Source organism: Tympanuchus pallidicinctus, unplaced genomic scaffold (assembly GCF_026119805.1).
Source record: "Tympanuchus pallidicinctus isolate F22 unplaced genomic scaffold, pur_lepc_1.0 scaffold14, whole genome shotgun sequence".
In the NCBI taxonomy this organism is placed as follows: Eukaryota; Metazoa; Chordata; class Aves; order Galliformes; family Phasianidae; genus Tympanuchus; species Tympanuchus pallidicinctus.
In genome coordinates this window covers 8,750,842-8,772,065 of record NW_026294659.1, presented here as the reverse complement: position 1 = coordinate 8,772,065, position 21,224 = coordinate 8,750,842, and the positions used below count along the sequence as shown (strand labels likewise).

The window sequence follows — 21,224 nt, the reverse complement described above, 5'->3', positions numbered from 1 at the left end:
ACCCTCCTCCATACTGTTGAAAATGTCAACTGCTGAATCAAGTAGCTGAAGGAGTTTTTCAGCTGTGCCTCCCATCTGTCAAGAAGAGTTACCTTTTCACAAGTCCAGGTCTTGAAATCTGCAATTGAATCTGTGAACATGATGAGATCTCTTTGTGCCCCTATGGCCATTTGTTACCATTTACCACTGTGACATACACACACCTCGATATCTGCATCCTTTCAGTTTACATATGATACTAAGAAGAGCTTTTATTTGGTCAGTCTTATTACATACTTGACCTTCATAATAGAGACAGCAAAAATAAAAAATACCTTCCATATTGGTATTCTGTTAGCTGTGATTTGTGCCCTGCCATTTTTTTTTCCCCTCCATATCTTGTCTTTCTTAAAGTCAGGCGCTGTGTGAAGTTAAATGCTCCAGATAATGGCTACATCAAGTGTTCAGGTGACGGAAATAACTATGGTGCTATGTGTGAATTTTCCTGCATTGGAGGCTATGAGCTACAAGGCAGCCCAGCTAGAGTGTGCCAGTACAATTTGGGGTGGTCAGGTGTGGAGCCAACCTGTGCACGTAAGTGAGTATTTTGCTACTTTACTGAAAGGGCTGTGATGGTTCTCACAGAAGTGAGAATTGGAGAAGAGGGTTGGGATCAAACACAGCTACAAATTTTAATGCCACTCAGATAAAAAAAAACATCTTAATGTTTCTTGCCAATTCACCCTTAGATCTGAAGCATGTGCCACCTTTGGCTGTTCTGTTCCTGGAATAATGATGGTGCCTTACAACTGATAGTGTGTTTCAGCCCAGGTCTTTATACAGAACTTCACCTACTGCAGTCAAACCATTTTGTAAGCCAGATTACAGCTTCAGATAAAATAGTTGGCTTCAACGAGGCCGTTTCAGCCGTTTTTTCTTTATTATTCTCTTGCTCCTGTGTTTCTGGTATCTGACACTTGTTCATCCTTTTAGAAATAGTTCTGGTTTTAGTATTCTCTGTAACTTCTCTTTTAAATTTCATTCTAGCCATGAATATTAATGTGAATGTGAGGACTGCAGCTGCACTTCTGGATCAATTTTATGAGAAGCGGAGACTGCTAATTATTTCAACTCCTACTGCAGCCAACTTCTTCTACAGGATGCAGTTGGGAATGCTGCAGGTAAAATGCAGTCCTGGGTGGGTTGCAGGGGGTTGTAGCTATTTTTTTTTTTCTTTAGACACATGATAGGATAAGCTCTGCTGTTGGTATAAACCAGCAAACCTCAGCTACTATGTTTTGAACAGTAGAGGATTTCTCAGAAGTGGTAGTGCTTCTGGATTAATCCTTTCTATGTGTGCCTGAGCTCCCTGTTTTCCACTTCAACTCTATTCTGGATTGTACTGCCACTGACTGACTAGTTACTCAATCCAGGCAGTTCTGACTCTTTTCCATCCTCTCAACATTAATTAATATGAAACCTGTAATCTAATAGTCATTCCCTCATTCACTTCATAAAGGAGTTAAGAAGAAACATCCAGCGCTTCAGTGGTTACAGTTCATGCAAACCAGGCTGATGGGGCTGTAACTGCAGTGTGAAGAAAAGTGACAAGCTCTAGAAATAACTTGTGTACTGCAGACTGGGGACCAGAGGCTCAGCATAAATAAAAATCACCTAGAATGCTGAAGATACCACTGTGGTATTTTGTAACAAAAAAGAAAAAAAGACTGGCGCTTGTTTTTCCTATATAAATATTTCTATAATATTTCTACTTGGGTTATTGCTAGATTAAATACACCTCAGCTCAGAAATGTATGTGTGTCCACAGGGAGAGCAGCCAGTTCTGTATTCTTTCATAGTGGCAAATGCTTTGTTTCTGTTCCCACAACTGGAACAAAAGTCAGAATGAACAGTCATTTCAGTATGAGTGTGATAACATTTCTAACTGCAGGCTTAAAGAAGTAAGTTGTGTTAAAAACAAAATGAGAAGGTTTTGTGTTGGTTTTTTTTTTCTTTCCCCACAGAAGATTATATTTTGATTGAAATGATGTAGTTTAAAATACTAATTTTACTGGCAATATTACTCTTCCATTGCTTGGAAAAACAAGTTGACATACTTAGTCGAGTTTTCTTCCATTTCATATACTTTGCTTCACTTGGCCCATTAGATTACTGGCACAATACTTAACAAATTGGCATCTTTTAATGTCATTCAACACAAGTTTACATTTCTCCTAGGTGGTCTCTGTGTCCTTCATCTAATAGCCCCTGGACTCATTTCAGCTTAAACCATCTCACTAACTTGAGCAGTTCACATTCTGTGTGAACACTCACAGCACATGTAAAAACTCACAGCACACCATAAAAACATAGAACCATGACATTCCACCCCTTATTCTACATCGTTACATCATGCTTAAAATATATACACATATATATACAAACACATATATAAACAGCCAACTGCATTCCCTCTGATGGCTAACCTACCTCTTTCCTTCTTTCAACTCTTCCAGCCAGCACAGTGTGGCTTAGACCTCCGACATGTTACTGTGGTTGAGTTGGTTGGTATCTTCCCAGCTCAGATAGGAAGAATAGGTGTAAAGCTGCTGCCCCCTTCACTTGCACTGCAGCTCAGGTAAAGTAAGGTTTGTCTACTGTTATGTGTGCTATAGCATATACAATGTATTGTTTTTGAATTCCTGCATTTTATTATCTAAATAGGCATCTTTACTGTACCAAGGTAGGATCATAAGTAGATGTTCATGAATAAGTTTCAGTACTTACTCTCTTTTAACTTGTAAGAGCTAAAACAAATTGCTGGGCATTTGTGATTTATGAAATTAAGGGTGTGTTTCATATTCAAACATGCTATGGATCAGCTGGCTCAAGTGCTGTGTCTTTCCTGCCTTTTTGTTCCATGAATGATGCTACTTCAGGTGAGCTCTCTGTGTATCCCTTTATGTATCCCTTTATCATAGAATCACAGAATGGTTTGGTCTGGAAGGGACATCAAAGCCTACCCATTCCAACCCCTGCTGGGGGCAGGGCTGCCCCCCACCAGCTCAGGCTGCCCAGGGCCCAATCCAACCTGGCCTTGAGCACCTCCAGGGATGGAGGGATGTTCTGCCTTTATGTTTTTGGGTACTGTCACTGGAAAACACTGATTACAAACACATTTGTATTGTGCTGGAATTGGGCTGATGCAGTTCCAGCCACCTGCAGTCGCTTGGCAAGGACAGCCCCAGGCAGGATCACCAGCCCCTCATCTCTGCAGTACTGCTTGAGGCTGTGGTCAGGCCAGAAAGTAAACAGTAGGTGCTTTTTGAAGTCCCATGTACAGTCCTGTGTGATATGTAGAGGATTTCAAAGGACAAATGATCTTAGCCTCCTCAGCCTGACAGACATTCATCAATTTTACTGAGGTGTCTGAACTGTTTTGACTTGGTTTTGAACTGGCAGGGAGTTGGTTCTCACTTGAAAGGGAGATTTCAAGTGTCAGCACTGCCTAGGGATGGGAAGACTCCAAGAACTAAAAGTGAAGGCCTATTTGGCAGGGTAAGTGCTAGTAATTTAAGGAAAGAAGTCCAGGAGCACTTTAGGCAGCATTTTCTGTGCTCTACCTGAGAAAATGGTGTGAGTTCTAACTGGGTACAAGAAAAAATGTTCTTTTTTCAGTCTTCTGACAAGTCTGAAAGGTTTTTTGAATTGGGAAGAAAAAAAAGAAAAAAAAAAAAGTATTTCTTCCCCATAAAAGAAAGAGCCAGCTTCTTTTTCCTTAAAACAAAAAAACAAATCAAAAAAAAAACAAACTAAAAAAACATCACACCTTATATAATAGTTAGATTGAAGTTGAAGACATTTTCTTGTGGCTCTGTACAAAATAAGCTCTGGTAACACTCCTGTTCCTGCCCCATTGTGCTGCCCACCTCAACCTTCAATTTCAGAAACTGACACAATTTACAACCTGATCTCCACTCGGTGGAAGTTAGTGTTCAATTTGATTTTTGTTCTAGACTCTGATGCTACCAGAGCATGAGATAGCATTCCAGTCCAAGGAAGCACTTAATCCAAATGAAACACACCCTTAAGAATCTTGAATACAGATGCTGTCCAGCATTAGCACTCAGTAAAATAACCAGTCACAACTAACCCCAAACTCAGAAGGATTAGCATTTGCAGAGGGTAGGCACTTTCCTTAAGAAACCACAGTCCTTATCTCCCTTATCACCACAACTTAGCTTCAAAAATGATCTTAGGTTCAGAGCAATAGCCAAGCTCTGTAACTGCAGCAACACCTAGAGTAAGGAGTGGCACAAGATTATAGGGTAGTAAAAGGCACAAAAAGTCAGGTTCTGTGTTTCACAACCTTACTGCCATCCAGTGCCCTACAGACCCTCCTTGTCCTGACCTCATTCCTTCATAGATGCCTTTCTCCACAGCAGTGGCATTGACTGTCTGCATGACTGAGGAGCTCAAATGACTCATTTTTACCACTGTGAAGGAAAGGGATCTGGCCTGATTAGTGCTGGCTTTAGATTTCCTAAATTGGAGCTACCAGCAGGTAAATTAGTTACTAGCAGAAAGCAACAAAAACTGACTTAAGTCATTTTGTTCTGCTTTTTCGCATCATGGTTTTGTACTGCATGGCAGCAAAGAAACAGAATTGTCTACCTGTAACTCTTAAGCTCCATCACCATCATAGAATCATAGCATAGAATTACAGAAATCAGGTTGTTCGGTTGTTTTTGTTTTTTTTTAAGTCAATATCTGTATACTAATATTGAAAATACTCTTCTGTCTTGTTTCCTGTTGCCCTTGGGATAGGCTGTTGCTGAGGATCCCTCATTATAATTTCAACATTGTTGTGATGGACAAGCATGGAATGGACAAGGAACGCTACCCATTCCCAGCAACACCAGCTGAGCTCTTTGCACTTATTGACAATTTTCCCTTGAGAAAAGAAGAGATGAAACTGCAAGCAGAAATCGGCCAGTCATGTCCTTAATTCAGAATTACAGGGCTAGCATTTTGTCAGTGAATTTTTTACCCAGATAATTCTTCCCTCGGTGCTACAGAAAGCATGGCTTTTTAATCACTGATGTACAGAGTTGTTGTGTGTATCATTATGTCTGTGTAGCTGCTCTGCATGGGCGTATGCATGATGCTTTTTTGTACTTTCAAAGAGTATCTTTAGAGAAATGTGTACGTAGGATTACTACCCAATAGAACTTCTTGTACAGACATCAAAGAATTGAGGTACGTCTCCTGGGGTTTATTTTGGATTTTTCATTCAGTGTAAAATTCTTTCTTCCGTTTTATAAGTCTTTTATTAATAAAATATTGTTTTGCAAAGAAATAGTGCTCTAGAAGTCCTCTTAGCTATAATGTTTAGTGATTAACGTAGAAGTTGGATCAACAATTTAAATCAGAGGTCAATGTCTGTGCTAGGAGTGCACAGCAACCCAGCAGTGTCTTTCAGTAGAAAGCTGCAAAAGACCTCTAGGACCATCTATCCAGTCTAACCATCACTAACCATATCCCTCAGTGCCACATCCACACGGCTCTTGAGCACCTCCAGGGATGGTGACTCCACCACCTCCTTGGGCAGCCTGTGCCACTGTCCCTCTGCTCCTCCTGAGAAGTTCTCACTAATAACCAACCAGAACTTCTCCTGGCACAACTTGAGGCCATTCCCTCTCATCCTATCGCTGTCACCTAGGAGAAGAGGCCAACACTCACCTCACCACATCCTCCTTTCACGTGGTTCTAGAGAGCAGTAAGCTCTCCCCTGAGCCTCCTCTTCTCCAGACCAAACTATCCCAGTCCCCCCAGCCACTCCCCATAAGACTTGTGTGTTATGTCAGATCCATTATAATAAGGTCCATCACAGACACAAAGCATAAGCCAAAGGCAACACAAGTAACTGCTTCCAGCAGAACCAGAAGAAAACAGCTCATGGCAGGTGTACAGGAGTCATACCCAGGAGGAATTTGATAACAGAACAGTGAGCAACATAGAAAATGGGTGATAATTACTAAAGGCCATATGCTCGATAGAAAGACATGCTCTTACCTTGTGTTTCATGTCCAGTGAGTTGGAGTAATAGATTCCTTTCCCCTTTCATCCCAGAGATAGCTCAGTGGAACATTCCCCACAGAGAAACTTCATTAAGGATTCATCATCTCCAGGTCTGTGAAAATAGTTCTTTGCAACTCATCATTTAACAATAACAACAACAAAAAAAAATCACTGCTTAATGAAAAGTGTTAGGAGGCAATAAAAAAAAAAAGATAAAGTTCTCCGGTGTTTTTTTGAAATCCACAATCTTGCACATCCTCTGCAAAGAATCTGTACTGTGCACGAAGAATACAAATCCAAAAGGAGTGAAAAGTGTTGAAAAGTATGAGTTACAGCTTCGGACATTTGCTTAAAGTGTCAGGTGGGTAATCCCTCACGACTGAACAGCATTTCAGCGCCTGTGCTGCTCATTCAAAGCATGGCCCTTTTTGTTTCAGATAAATGCTTGTTTAACTGTAAAGCAAAGTGTTCATTTTGACAGTTGCTAGCAAAAACTAACAGAATAATGAAGTGCAGGAGCACTGAAGTGAGTGGAGAAGATGGGCAGCTTCTGAGATGGTGAGGAGCCTTACCAAAACCCAAGAGCAAGCATGAAAGCATAGCATAGCCAAGGTAAAGACCGACCTCAGAGCTGATGCCGAAGGCAGAGAAGATTCAGATGCACTCTGCAGGGGGTACTGCCAGGTTTGTGAGGATGGGCACTTGGAGGAGCAGGAAGCCTTCCTTTGAATGAGCTGTCCAAGTGTTTCCAAGATGCAAGGGTAACAAAATCACAGAAATAAACAGCACTTCTGTTCCAAACCTACCCAGACCAAAAACTCATCCTTGATCAACTATAAAAGGAGCAAGGTGGCTATGAACCAACATGCTTATGGATACAGCTGTTTCTTTTCTTGTTTGAAGAACACTGATGGTTAAAGAAATGAAGACGCAGCATGCCAAATCACTTCATGCCTTAAGTGGCACCTGCAGAACAGCCAGCACGAGGACAGATCTATGTACATTGCTATGGCCATTGGTGCTTCAGCACATGCGTGTGCTTAACATGAATGCACAGGTGGACAGGTCATTTCACCAGCCCTTTTACTCAGTCAAAAAGCACATCAGTGTTTTCCAATGATTTTTTTCAAACAAATAATAGATAAATACAAGGGTCTACTGAGTCTGATTGTTCTATTTCTGCAGTTCCAATATGTTGCTGCTCCATTTTAGGTGCAGAATTGGTGCATGCAGCCATCTTTCACATCTGGGTGAATAAAAGTGGGGCTTGATGATTGCCGCAGCCAGAAAAGTGATTGCAATCACCAGTCCTCTAAAGGAAATTGAATTAAGTGGATGGAAGTGCATGAGTGATTGGATTACCAGTTATAGTTCTACACAGAACATCTGCTAAAGTCCTATGATTAGCAAAAGCTGCTCTTGATTAAATACACAAGCTTTCTGGCATTTTCTGTGGAACATTTTTGTGGGGAGGAATGGGAGACTGACAAACCTCACATGCCATCTCTGACCTGGAGTCAGATCAGCGTGCAGGTATGGACCGCAGGTATGAGGCAGATCTGCCTTTTGGAGAAGAATGAACGAATGAAGATTTTGTATACTGGTTTTAGCCCAGCATTTGTATTGTCCAAACACATTCTAAATATTCAAATATATTCAAGTAAGCTTTGGTACTAGAAAAAAATCATGTTGTGTAAGCAAGGTGCAGTACCTATACCATTCCACTTTTGAAAAATAAAAAATGATTAAAAAACGTTTCAGATAGAATTTACTTACCTCCCTCACAATCGTGCAGGCTGGACTCTTCCTTTGACTTCCATCGTGGCTCTTCTTGGCATAGCTGCTAATCCTACCAACCACTGCTGTCAAAATGCAAATCCCGTTAAAAGCACAAATTGGGTGGAGAGGATTAGAGGCAGCACAACCAAGGAGCACAACCTGCAGTGAGTCTCCTTTCCTCTCCTGCTCCAGAACTGACAGATCAATGTGGGCACCCAGCCAGGGGCTGGAGGCATCTGCATCAGTCTGGAGATAACATCTTGGTTTTGAATGTTATTTCAACAGGCAAAAAGCTTCCATCATTTTAGAACAGAAAATAATTCACGTTTCTACCATGTGACATCTTTTGCAACAAGACTGCTGCGATTTTTCAGGAGCCCCAAACAATTCTCTGCATGGTCTGTAGGTTTCCCCCAAACCTACACAAGAATCTACGTGTTTAATGAGAACACTCCCTGCCATCACACACCTCATAATCACCTCCATCTGCAGGGGGAGAGACAAAAGTTGCATGTCCCCTTTTTTTGAAGTTCAGATCATCCCTTCTAGGAAACTCTGATGACAGCGCTCCTGACCCTGGCAGCTCCGTCCTGAATGACTGCAGTGTGGTGTTTTATACTCAGTACACAGTATTGCGTATTTCAGTGCTTAGTACTTAGCTAAGAGCCTGAGTCAGGCTGTGTAACATAATTAATGACAACAAAGGTAACAAATCTGGAAAACTGGTACACTCAGAGGAGGTGAAGAGATCTCAGCACTCAGTGGTTAAGTTGAAGTGAGTGTGACTCAGTTCCAAATATGAGTTGGAGAGAATAATCCAAGGGGTTTTGTGCCTTTTATCTTTAAAAATCCAAACCACCAATTACAGAGAAGTTGTGTTTTGAACGTACCTGGATTTTACAATCGGGCAGCACCTTGAGCTAGAGGTCAGGGAAGAGATCTGGAGACGGAGAGGAGGAACTGAATGCAGTGTTAAGGCACAGAAAAAATAACCCTCTAGCAGAGGAGAAAAGATCAGTGCATTTCCTAGTTTCTTAGATACAAAATTGGTGCAATGCATGTGAAACTAAAATCAGCATTAAAAATATGTAAGCTGTAGAACAGAAGACAAAAACAGAGAGAAAGACTATCAGTGCAGTCCCACCTCTATAGATTACTTCATTTATAGGCAGTGAATAATGAGTTTGCCTCAGAGAGATAACTGGATATCCCTAAAAGACATTTTAATAGTTCACTATAATGCATTTTAGAAGAGACAGGGACACAGACAACGTTCCATAATTTTAATTTTAAAAAACAGAACAATATTCTTGACAACTGCTGCAAATGTATTACCAGCCACTTTTCTCCACAAAACTGAATATACAGTGCACAGTACAAAAATGTTCTGGGCAGGAAATGCTTCATCTAAACTTGGGCAGAACTTAACATACTGCAGTGCCACTTACTGCTACTACTGTTAATATCCAGCAGAATAACCAAACAAACAACGTGCAATAGATTTTTAATCAGAACAAAGGTGACAAGAGGGGCATGTAGCATTCTCAATTCACTGCATTGAAGGACTACACTTGGCCTTAAGCAAACCCCAGCAATTACAGCAACCCTCAAAAATACACAGCCAGCTTTCAAGAGCAGTAGTGCAAAGCTGTAGGTAGGTTGTTGCCACAGAGTAGAATTGTTGAAATAGCGATCCTACATAAATGGCCATGATGCAGCAAGCGTGAGTCTCAAAAGCAACCTAAGGAACACCTATAGAAGCATGTTGAGATTCCCTTTCCAGTGTCAACATACACAGTATAATTAACAGTCTTATTATCACTTATCAAACAGCATCTGCAAATATGAAATCACCAGGCAGGAAATTCACAGCATGTAGTGGTAAGGCTCGACAAGCATGATTCAAGTGCCTCATACTGAGTTAAGGTAAGAAACATCTCTGCAAATAAAAGTCTGCATCCAATTTTGGATTTAATCACATGTTCTTACCATCATTTCTCTTAAGGTCCTCTAACGTTCTTATTTCTACACGTAAAAATAAATAAATAATATCCATCTTCACAAACTGTATCAAAAGAAAAAAAGAGTTTACAAAGTGCACATACCATCTTTCCAGAGACAGCTATTTCTGTCACTGCTGAAAATCAATACTGTATGTTAGGAAAGGGCAATTTCAGTTTTTACCTCACCTAGCCACTGTAAGCTATTCCTTAACTACTGCACACTGCCTCCTTCTGGATACCAGAGATTTGAGGTGTTGAAGGTGTTAAGGTGGAACATGGGGTCATAGTTGGACAAACTTGACAAAAACTAGAACAGTTTCCTAGTGGGGGTTGCTGAACTGAAGGGAAGGATGAATGGAAGAGATCCTGCAATGATTCAGGTATAATCCTTACTGTCCTGTGTGAAACAACAGACTAGACAGTTATAGAAATAAGACTCAGACTTTATATTCATTGACTCTAGAGCAAATCAAAAGCTTCATGTGCCTGAAGTTGGTCAACCCCTTGTAAAGCCAGAACAACGCCAGCTCTATGCCTCCCATATGTTACCCCATCAGTTAGCTCCAGTGGATGCTCAGTGGCTGCTCTGCTGCTGCAATTTAGTTCACATTTTGCAGAATACAACTTTGTCTACTTGTATCTCACAGGGCCTAACCAGGAGGGAAAAGAAAAATCAAGCACAATACTTCAAAATGCCTATTTCCCATCTCTGGAGGTATTGAAGGGACATGAACATGGCACAAAGGGACATGGTTTAGTGATAGGATTCAGCAGATTCAGCTAATGGTTGGACAATCTTTGAAGGTCTTTTTCAACCTCCATGATTCTATGGATTTCTTTTACGCTACTCTAGCAAAATCTCTACTGGAGGAGACAAAGAACATTAAGTTTCTAGTCTAATGCATTGTGATCAAAGTATACTCACCATCCCATTGCCTTCTCTCTTAAACCAACTGCTGAGCATCCAGCTGGGAGAGAAATGTTAAAATGTGTTATCTAAATGGCATTTAAGGTAGGCAATGGCACTTGGATTAGAACAGGAAGATAGTAATGTGACGGAGATGGAGGAGAAAGAGAGGCCATCTGAACTGGTTTTAGCATCTAAACATGCAAGCAAGATCATTGACTTTTAGAAGCCTGAAGTCCCCACGTAACTAATAAGTTGAGCAGAGAAACATCCAGAGAACAGGTCTGGATAATCAAGTCTGTTGGCAGGGCTTGGACAGCCCTCAGCATCAGCTCTTCCTGATAGATACTGGCAATAACCACACTACCTAGGGATGCATTTACTGTCTTCACATGAAATTTTACAGCCCAAGTTGTACTTTTATTTTGCCTTAATGGGTCAAGTTATGCCATCAGAATCAAGTTTTGAGGGGGGAAAGACAGTGATGAAAACCTTGTAGTTACACCACTAGTAGAATCATGTTTCATGTCTACAAAAAACACTGTAGTGAAAATCTCTTCTCCACTGAAGCATCTTTAGTCATTCAAGTCAGCATGGAGAAATATTTTTAAAACATCAGCTCTCCTGTGTCTGATTAATCAAGATAGGAGTTAGCGAATCAGTGTTAAAACTGACTCTGTTTTCCTAAAAGTTGGTCTTAGATAAACCATCCATGCACCTCAATATCACAAACATTTATACATGTAGAATGCTTTAGCCTGGCTCCTGGCTTTCTCTATTTCTGCTCAGCCTAGTAAAGCTGAGGTACGTGATGACACACGGTCATAGGCTATTTGCTCCAATATCTCAGAAACAAGAAGTCACATCTGCAGTTAATCATCTCGTGCTTTATCCAAACCACAAATCATTTTTTGCAAAAGAAGAGAAAGAGGATATAACAGCGATAATTAAATGTGACATTTTGCACAAATAAATGCTTTCTACAAACCTGTCGTTAACATCACAGAACAGCCAAATTGCTCCAATGCCTATACTGATGACTGTCATCTCTCTGAGGCTCGTTTGAAGCAGAGCACGATATGCCCTGTATGCTACCATCATGCACAATCATCACTGCTAACCTAGGAGATAATTTCACTGCACTACTCCAAATCCCATCAATGGCCAACAACACTCTCTGCCTTGGCTGAATTAAATTCCCACTTGAAATTGTTCCCTTCATACACTGAACTGCAGTTGACACCTAGAGACTATTCATAGTCTGGCCTATGTTTTCAGATGCAGGCTCAGAGTAAAATTTTGTCCCTTCCAAAAGCTATAGGAGACACATGACACTTTCCAGATGAGTCTATTTATCTCATACTCTAACACAGGCCCTAAAAATGGGAGGGAAGTTGGTAGAAGCTGAAGTAGTAAAACACAGACTTCCATTCAAAGCAAGACTACATTTAGATACAGTGCTAACACTTACTTAGAAAATACCATTCAAAATTATATAAATGCTTACAGTCCATCTTATATTCCATTTTAAGTAAAAGACTTAGCTCAGTTTCCAATTATTTTAGGATTTTCAATTTGGTGAGAGAAAAAGGTTTCAATTTTGGGGTGCATCTTGGTAGATTTTTTGTGTCACTGTTTTCCTATTTCTAACACCAAAATGAAACAGAAACAACTCCATCAGTCTGCCCACTGTCCCCTCCACTAACCCTACCTGCAATTTTATCCTGAAGAATCATTAGATTTAAAAAGATTTATCTTCTTAAGCCAACTTCCAGCAAATGAAAAATCAAACTTGTGCTCCTACATCAGCTGGCTTGTGGAGCAGTAAACAGAAGGCAGTTTTGGTGCCAAAGGTAAGGTTTTACTTCCCTTTGAGGATGTAGATTAAAAATAAAATTTTTTTTTTAAAAAAATCAATCTAATTTTGAAAAGAAGACTATAATGATAAAAGGAAGATCATAATAAAATGTGTGTGCTTGATATCTGTGCTCTACTTTATCAGCTCGCAGCACCTGCTGCCTAAGATGAAAAGCAGATTAAACCTGCACTGAGCTTGCTTCACTGCCCAGTTTGAGCAGGACTGCCGAAGGAAATGAAGAACAGCTGAAGAAGGAAAATGAAGCTGGTTTTCTTGAACAAGCTTCATGAAAACATCGACATTTGATTCCCAACATGGAATTCTTAAATGCAAACTCCGTTTTTAAAGATGACTCAGTAATTTCTGAAAACTAGGGGTCTTAAGCTGATAAAAGGTTCCAATGACTGCTTAAATTCACATCAGAATTTTAATAGAAAATACGTATCATCAGATTGCTTTCTATTAAAACTGAGATTCTGTTTTTAACAAAAAAATATAAAAACAAATCCAAATAAAGTATTAGTATTTTTCAAGACTTCTTGCAAGCTGCCCTGCAGTTTCAAGCCCCTCAAAACCAGTATAATTTTTCTCGGGGTGTTGGTGGGGTGGGAAGATGGAGCAGCAGGAAGGAATAGACGTAAATGGAATGGAGTAGAAGTGAAAGTTCAGGTTTTGGATTTACCTCAAAAAAAACACTTAGGTGACTAACACCAGCACTGCTACAGATGAAAAAAAATTAACCTACACTTAGCTATCAGTTTTCCATTCAGTTCAATCTAGATTTCCTGCACCTTTTACTCTGCGAGGAACAGCATTTCCTTCTCTCTCACCAATTAGATTGTATGGCCTTCTTCACAGAAATCTTTGAATACTGGTGCTTTGACCTGCAGGGAAAGATACATCCTCTGAAAGCCTTTTTTTTCCCCTAGATACTTAATGTAAGGATTATGTTTCCCAATATTCAAATTGTTTCCTTAGTACTAATATGACACTGCTTCCAAAATAAGGTATTGGGGAAAAATACATAAGAAATGTACTTACAGATTGGATCAAATGGGAAGCTATGATCCAATTCTGAGATTCAAATGAAATGTTGTTCATTCAGCTTGTCTTCCTCTGTTTCACACCCTGAGCAATTACAAGCCATGCAATTATATTAATATCCAATCTTGCAAACAGACATTTTTTGTCCTTGGAAAAGATTATAATTCTATCTTACTATGTTACTACTACTATTTGCAATGCTGTGGTAGCCCACAGTGATACAAAACAGCATCTCTTCACATACAACCTTGCAAGTCCCCAAAGCACGGCAGACCTAAGCAGTTATAAAGATCACTTTAGGAAACCAAATGGCAAATGCTTGTGGTTAGTAAGATTAATGACTGAATCAGCCAAAATCCATGCTTATTAAATCTACTGCTAACTTATGGAGGACAGTGGAGGAGAAAAATCTCTCTCTGTTTAACAAGTAACACGCACAGGCAAACTTGAACAGGATCCCATTCTGAAAAAATTCCACAGTTGTGCAAAGCATTCTGGAATATGCATTAATCCTGTTACTTTACTACACACCCTGCTGAGCCAAGATCTTAGCTATGCCCCAAACCAGAATGTGTCTCAACTCACTGATTCATCAAGTGGGATAGGCATGTAATTCCTTCTATTCAATGACACTGAAAGATCTTAGATAGAGCCATCAACTGAAATGAAAAACGTGGTAATACACACAGTTCTGGAAATTCTTTAGGATTTGTTACGATTTATTTTCATTAGAGACTCTTTGATCACACTGAGCCAAGTCTACCTCTTATACAGTCACTAAATAACCAAGAGAACGCCTGAACACGGGCACTTCAGACTCCTTCATCTGCTGACTCTTTCCATTGTGCAGCTGGCTGTGAATTGGCTTTAGTGAGCTACTTGGCTCCATGCCTGCCATCCCGCACAGCACACAGCCCAATGAGCAAACATAAAAAATAAATATTAGTCTTCTGAACATTATGGCTTCTTGTCTTTCAAATAACAAAGCACAGATTCATTCGGAATCTGAATGTACTGAATCACTCTTGTCTTCTAGGCCATCTTTGACCCAAAAGGAGATATGTAAAACACACTTTACATCCTAAATGGCTACTCAGAGAATTTGCTTGCTCCACGTCCCCTGCCAGCAATGTCCATCAGCTGTACACCACCAGCCACCACAAGGGACAAAGAAAGCCAGTCCAATCTCTGTAGGAAGTCACATTCTCACAGGTTACAGGAGAAACATAATCTGTTCAAGAAGTCTGGGTTAAAAATGAGTGCATGAAAGTGCAGAATGCATTAAAATTTCACATAAAGCCTTAATATCCAAGGCAAAGAGTACAACCCTTACCCGTTTTCAAATGGGCAAAGTGGCAAGAGCTGAACACAATTGAAATGAGAAGGACTTGTGCTACCCCTCAGTAGTAGAGAGTCTTTTAGAGTCTACGTTTTCCCATGCTGGATCTCAACATTAATATCCCCTCCACAGAAGTTCCAGGACTGTCAATCATCTTCTGCCAGAGAAGCTGCTCTTCTCCTTGAGAGTCCATCCAGTCAACCTCTTTGCCATTACTTATGCCTGGAAATTGCAAAAACATCACGCATTTTTGCACTATTAGTAAGCAGTTACTTAACATCACTGTTCATTCACTCCAACAGCCTACAGAAAGATGACAAGCACTTTATATTACTGCCTGTGTAGGGAGCTGCTTCTGGATAGCAGCAGTTTGAAGTGCAACTGGGCTCCATGTTTTTGTGTCTCACCCAATGAAGGAAAGAACTAAATCATCAGTGGATGACATATTGCCTCCTCTCCCCTTCCAGTTTCCCAAAACTTATGTATATTTTTCATACACTCAATAACATTTCTACACCTCATACATATGAATCACTTAGGGTGGTAAAGAAGGACAGCAGAATAAGGAAAGCAATCATCAATAAGATGGGACCTTACCACTTCCAGTACTCAAACGAACTCCTCCCAGAAAAATATTACTGGAAAGTGACTCCTTGTCCCACACAGTCAATTCTAAGCAGACATTATGTATATCCCATACATTCAGGCCACTGAAAGCAAATGTATGATTCCACTGGGGGTTCACATTCTTCTTTATTATGGGAGTCTTGTGTTTTGTAGCTTTGTTGTCATCTGGGAGTAGGTAACTGAGAGACAGAGAAAAGGAAAGCTCAAGATGTAATAGGATGTCCCACAATATTCATAAAGAATTAGAATCACACATGGCTTGAATAACGTCAGAAACCCATTTCCCACTGTAATTAAATTAAGTATACACATTTGTGCACCATTTGCTGCTCTTACAGTTACAATTTCAGTTATCACAATCAGAAAATGAAATCTAGTCTCCTTGTCCCATGCCTTTTATTTTTGTTCTATATAAAAATAATTTTTATTTCCATGTGACTACATACAGTCATTAAAACGTTGACTAGAAAGGGAGGATGGACAAGATAGCTTCACAGCAGCCCTCCCAAAGCAGAAAAGAAGGTCTTCTCAAATGAAACAGAAATGACTGACAAAGAGGGAACTCCAGAAGTTTATCACCTATACCTATGTGGTCCTACTGAGAGAAGAAACATCAATACTGTGAAGTCTGAAATGCATTTCACATTTTATTTTTAGTGAAGAATTTCTTTAGTGAAACAAGCAGTGCAGATCAGACTACTGCAGTACATCTACTAGTTCATGGCAACTTGACATGACAGACGACCAGTCAACAGTGCAAGGTAAACAGAGGCCAGTTCCACCACGTTGAAAGATCCATGTCAGCAAGAGCTGACACCACTAACTAAGAATACATCACAGAATCCTTGGCCACACTTTGCTACTGCTAATGTAAAATAACTTTGACAATATTTTCTCTTTGGGATCTGCTGCAGGCTCCAAGCTGAAACAAGCCATAATGGGATCAAGCAGTCTATTTTTCACTAAAAGGAACTATATCAGGAAAACAGATGGCATGGAAGAACAAATGCTTATGAAGAATAGCTCAAACTTTTTCAATAAGAAGTATATGAGCTTAGTGAAAGTTCAAATCAGACTGACAGATCAAGAGAAATTCTCAGCTCTTCCAAGGGCAGGATTTTTTTGTGCGGACATTTGAAGAAACAAGACTCAAATAATCACTAGTGAACTATACATCTAAAATTTAGCAATTCTGAAAGCTACCACTGAGAGCAAAAACCAGGAAAGAAAAATGTTTTAAGCGATCCGTTATTTCTCTAGTTTATTGAAAATCCAGTATAATGAGACCTGTATAATGAGACATTATACTCATTTTATTCAATTACAAGTACACCTTGTATGCAGCATTTTCCATATAGTCTGACCGTCCACCAAAAATACTACTTATTGAATTAAAAGGTCACCTTGAGCATAATGTCTGCTATTTATTTCCATGGAAATTACAACAAAGAGTACAATAATGCTATGTGACAGAGCAAATTCTCAGCTCCTCTCTTAAAAGTATTTGTCTCAATTTGCTGGAAATGCAAAGGTCACTGTTAGATCAGGTATCATGTCCAGTGTATGAACCTCACTTTCCATGTTCTGACCTCCAAGAGTGATGAACGTTCCCCTACCTCCCTCTGCTGACTCAAAGGAAGTACTTTATTTCACCAAACTTTACGTTCTTTGTTCTTTAACAATGTGCACATGAGGACAGTGAATATACTTTAATGTAGTAAGTGATACAGACTACATACTGTTTCTTGACTGAGTCTAGATCGGCTGGTAGTTAAGCACTGGGACAACTGAGACCTCCCTGTCCTTATCCAACAGCATCCTCCACCATCCCATTTCAAAGTGGCAGCTGCTTTTCAGTATTGACTTTACATACACACATAGATACACTGGGGGAAAAAAATGGTGAAAGAACTATGCAGTGCAGCCATTAAATAACAGGTCAGAAAATGCTACTGACCCTTTCACAAACGTGTCTGATGTGCCTCCTGATTTCACTGCTGTTAAATTCTTAGCTTCTTTGATGACGACTTCTAATATACCTCCAGTGGGCGGGTGGTTCTCTCCCTTTTTTCCTTTCTTAAAGCTCTTCTTTCCTACATACACAAAAGAGTTGCAATATTGTCATCAGTAGAAACCATACACTACAAAACTGATTCGGAAACTTAAATTCTCATGGCTGGATTCTTTTACTCATTTCCTTCAATGGGATTAAAGGATTTCTTATAGCAGATTCTGATTCTCTAAGGGTATTGAAACTGAAAAGTCAGGGGCAGTGTGTTGTATGTGAGAGGGGCCTTCATGAATTTAATTATTTGTGGATCATTATGCTGAACAGAAGGACCTGCATGTGCCATAATTCCAATCCTCCTTTCAGAATCCAATTCCACCACTGAGCTTACGGAAGCCAAACATCACAAACAAAGAGGAAAAAAAAGAAATCTGTCCTAAAGTTTAAAGTGCATTAATATACTGTGTGCATTCCTCTTGTAAAGATACAGGGTTCCTCACAGACAGTGAGGAAGGACTGACACACTGCTGCATTTAAACAGCTACATGACAACACGTTACTTGCTTCTGCTGCGGATTCTAAGGTATGTATCAGCAGGGATCATTTATATGGATTAGGACTGGAAGCATAAGGAAAAGAAGAATAGGAATGATGTTAATGTGTTACTAATTAAAAAAAAATGTAAACAGTACATCTACACTTTCTGGACAGCAATTAGCTTTCAGAGAGAAAACCTTGGCACTACTGCAAATAGAGGGAATGCTATTTGTCAAGAAAAAATAAAGAAAAAAATTAATATGTCACTAAGAAAGAATTCCTCCTGGACTACCTGTAGTCTGTAAGACCATGTACTCTCAGATGCAATCTAGTGGGTTTTTTCTCCTCAGAAAATTATCCCTCACTCATTACTAATAATGTTTTACCCTAAAATACTAAAACAATATTTTACAAGATGGAATTACTGGTGTAATGCAGCAAAACAAAACAAAGGTAAACTTAAAACGATATCGGCAAGCTTCTGGCCAATTAAGCAAGAACTCAGGGAAGTCTATTACTCTGATCTGTTAGAGCACTATTCTAGAACTTGTTGAACAAAGAACACAAGGACTACAGTTCAGAAGATTTATGTGTATGTGGCTGTCCCTGGTCATACTGTTCAATGTCTTAGCCTTTTCTAACTAGGACAGAGCCACACATCAACATTTTACCATGCACACTCTTCTTTTCCTTCCCTCTCCTTAAGTCCAACGTTACACAAGAAGATAGAGGATAAACTAACTTATGGTTCAGAATTTACACAGATAAAGACAACTAATATATTCAAGCCCGATTCAAATTTTCACTAATTTCATGTCTTCATACTAGCTGAAGATTTTCAGTACTCAGAGGGATGTTACTGTAAACTGCCAGTGATGATTGTTTTACCTTGAAACTGCCCTAGAGGAAGCATCAAGTTTATCTCTGGGGGAATGTAACGTAAAACAACTGTCAGTTCTCCTTTATACTGAAGCCCAACATCTGTTGCAACCTCCACCTGAAAGTAAAAATAAATAAATGAATAGCCCCAAACATAAATCCAGCTAAAGCTAATCACTCATTTTTGCTGTTTAGTTTTAACTTTGTTGTATTAATAGTGTTTGAACTGCTTCTTAAACAAATCAAGGTCACACAACAGTAGACACCATACAGCAAACATACACAGGACAGAGAGATATCTAGCATGAATGAGTGAAACAACCAAAGAGAAAACTCAAACTCATTTATAGAGACATAATCTGCTAATTTAAGATGACATTTTCTTGCCCTTACTTATCCCAATGAGGTTTTTACTCCATAATAGATTTCATGGATTTTACAAGAGTCGCTCTTGAGTCACTGCTGGAACAGAGGTGTGGGGAACCATGGCAGGGGAAGAGAACAGAGCGCAGCTCTCCAACAGAAAACTGAAAACTAAGGTTATCCTCAGCGTCCTTGTCCACTCAGATATTATTTCTGCATCTTTTTTATTTTAAAACATTTGATCTTGCCTAAGAAGAGCACATCCAGGACACTTTTAGTAAGTACCAAGATGGCAGCAGTGTCTGATGCCAGTTGCTACAACAAAGGACGAAAGAAAGCCTGTAGTAAATGCTGGTGTATAATTTTAACAACAAGAAATCATCATTTAGATTTTGTCAGTAAGGCAGCTCAAAGGCAGCTCATTTAAGGTCTCAACTATGTAGGTTTTGCATCAATTTCCCATAAAGGCCATGAGGATTATTTTTCTGTTATACTGGGGGAAAACTGATGGCATAAATTCTCACATCAGGAACAGTTTGCCAACGTTCCCTACATACAACGTGGCTCTAGACTCCGATTCCCTCTTTAACCACAGAAATATTTTCTGTTCTTTTTCTGATTTAATCATGCTCCTTTTGAAAATAAGTGATGCTGTGCTCATAGAAGACATAGGTCTTAAGGTCTCCAGTATTTTCACTAAAGCTGCTAAATGATACAGGATAAAAAAATCATACTTTGTAATAAAACCCACAGAATGTTTCACTGCCATTTCTTTCTCCATCATGCAGTTCTTATGAGAGAACAGCACACAACTTGCTTGTGTGTTAACCTGTGCATTTTTTTTTATTTATTTCAAAATACAATAATTTAGCTTTCAGATGAACTATTATCTTCTGAACAACAATCTTAACAGCATTTTAAGTTCAGAAACATTATTTATAACAACTTAGGACAGACAAGTCCAATTTCGCATTTTATTTCTTTGTTAAAAAAGGAACAAGTTTGAAAGCCCTTGTAATGGGTTTGGAAACAATCAGACAAGAGCTTCTAATTGGAAAGATTTAAATGCTTAGCATCTCATTACTATTTTTCCATTACTTTTTTTCATCTCCAAACAAGGCTCCCAGACATCGAAATGAGAAGGAGATTACTGCATGAAAAAAAAAAAACCTCTCAACTTCAATCAAACTCTAAGCAAAACAAATAGAGGATGCATATCTTAGAGTAGCAGAAGAGTTGGTTCTAAATGAAATCTAACACCAACAAGGGATATGCCAGAGATGTGGCAGATGTTCATTCTACTGCAAGAGCAGAGCCAACATGAGCAAACTATACGATATAAGTTGGGTGAGGGCTGTGCAAGCTTGTAAGAAGGATAATCCTGGTCTGGATGCTAAGCTGACTGAAGCACATTTGCCATCATAAGGCAGTTTCTTTTCCTGGTATCTTGTGTTCCATTTGGGCCACGAAGGAATAGATGCTGATCACTCTTATTAACAAAGCTAAACTAGCAAACTGGAAGTGATCTTCCTTGCTGGTTCTAAAGTGTAAGCTGTCCACATGTTAAGAAGAGACGTATCTTCTGCGTTACGACTTACTGAAGTATACATTTGATGGCTTAGATGTAAGACCCACAAAAGGTCATGCCCGGAAATTATACAGCAATCAGATTAAACTGTGGAAAATAAATCAAACAGTCCCTCTTAAAGCCCCAGATATAACACTAGTGTATAATGAGAATGAAATATATAAGTTATCCAAGTCTGTCTCCGTATCATCTGCAATACAATCTCAGATTTTTCTGTATCAAGAAAAATAAA

General features: G+C 39.4%; 2 protein-coding genes across 7 annotated transcripts in view; one reads left to right on the top strand and one right to left on the bottom strand.

Annotated features, from left to right (window-relative positions):
• The window catches only part of SRPX (sushi repeat containing protein X-linked), a 44,215-nt gene extending 38,877 nt beyond the window's left edge, over positions 1-5,338 (top strand). For all 3 annotated transcript variants that reach the window (XM_052674314.1, XM_052674315.1, XM_052674313.1), the window contains 4 exons: positions 394-573; positions 1,027-1,160; positions 2,496-2,617; positions 4,807-5,338. In XM_052674314.1, coding sequence (XP_052530274.1) covers positions 394-573; positions 1,027-1,160; positions 2,496-2,617; positions 4,807-4,987 — 617 coding nt within the window. In that variant the 3' untranslated portion in view covers positions 4,988-5,338. The remainder of the gene's footprint in view (positions 1-393; positions 574-1,026; positions 1,161-2,495; positions 2,618-4,806) is intronic.
• A 3,770-nt stretch (positions 5,339-9,108) lies between these two features.
• Positions 9,109-21,224, bottom strand: part of SYTL5 (synaptotagmin like 5) — a 79,373-nt gene continuing 67,257 nt past the window's right edge. For 3 of the 4 annotated variants that reach the window (XM_052674309.1, XM_052674310.1, XM_052674311.1), the window contains 4 exons: positions 19,051-19,159; positions 17,575-17,710; positions 15,588-15,796; positions 9,109-15,212 (listed from right to left, as the gene is read on the bottom strand). In XM_052674309.1, coding sequence (XP_052530269.1) covers positions 15,070-15,212; positions 15,588-15,796; positions 17,575-17,710; positions 19,051-19,159 — 597 coding nt within the window. In that variant the 3' untranslated portion in view covers positions 9,109-15,069. Of the gene's footprint in view, positions 15,213-15,587; positions 15,797-17,574; positions 17,711-19,050; positions 19,160-21,224 lie in introns of those variants that run through there. The other variant, XM_052674312.1, reaches the window with a different exon arrangement.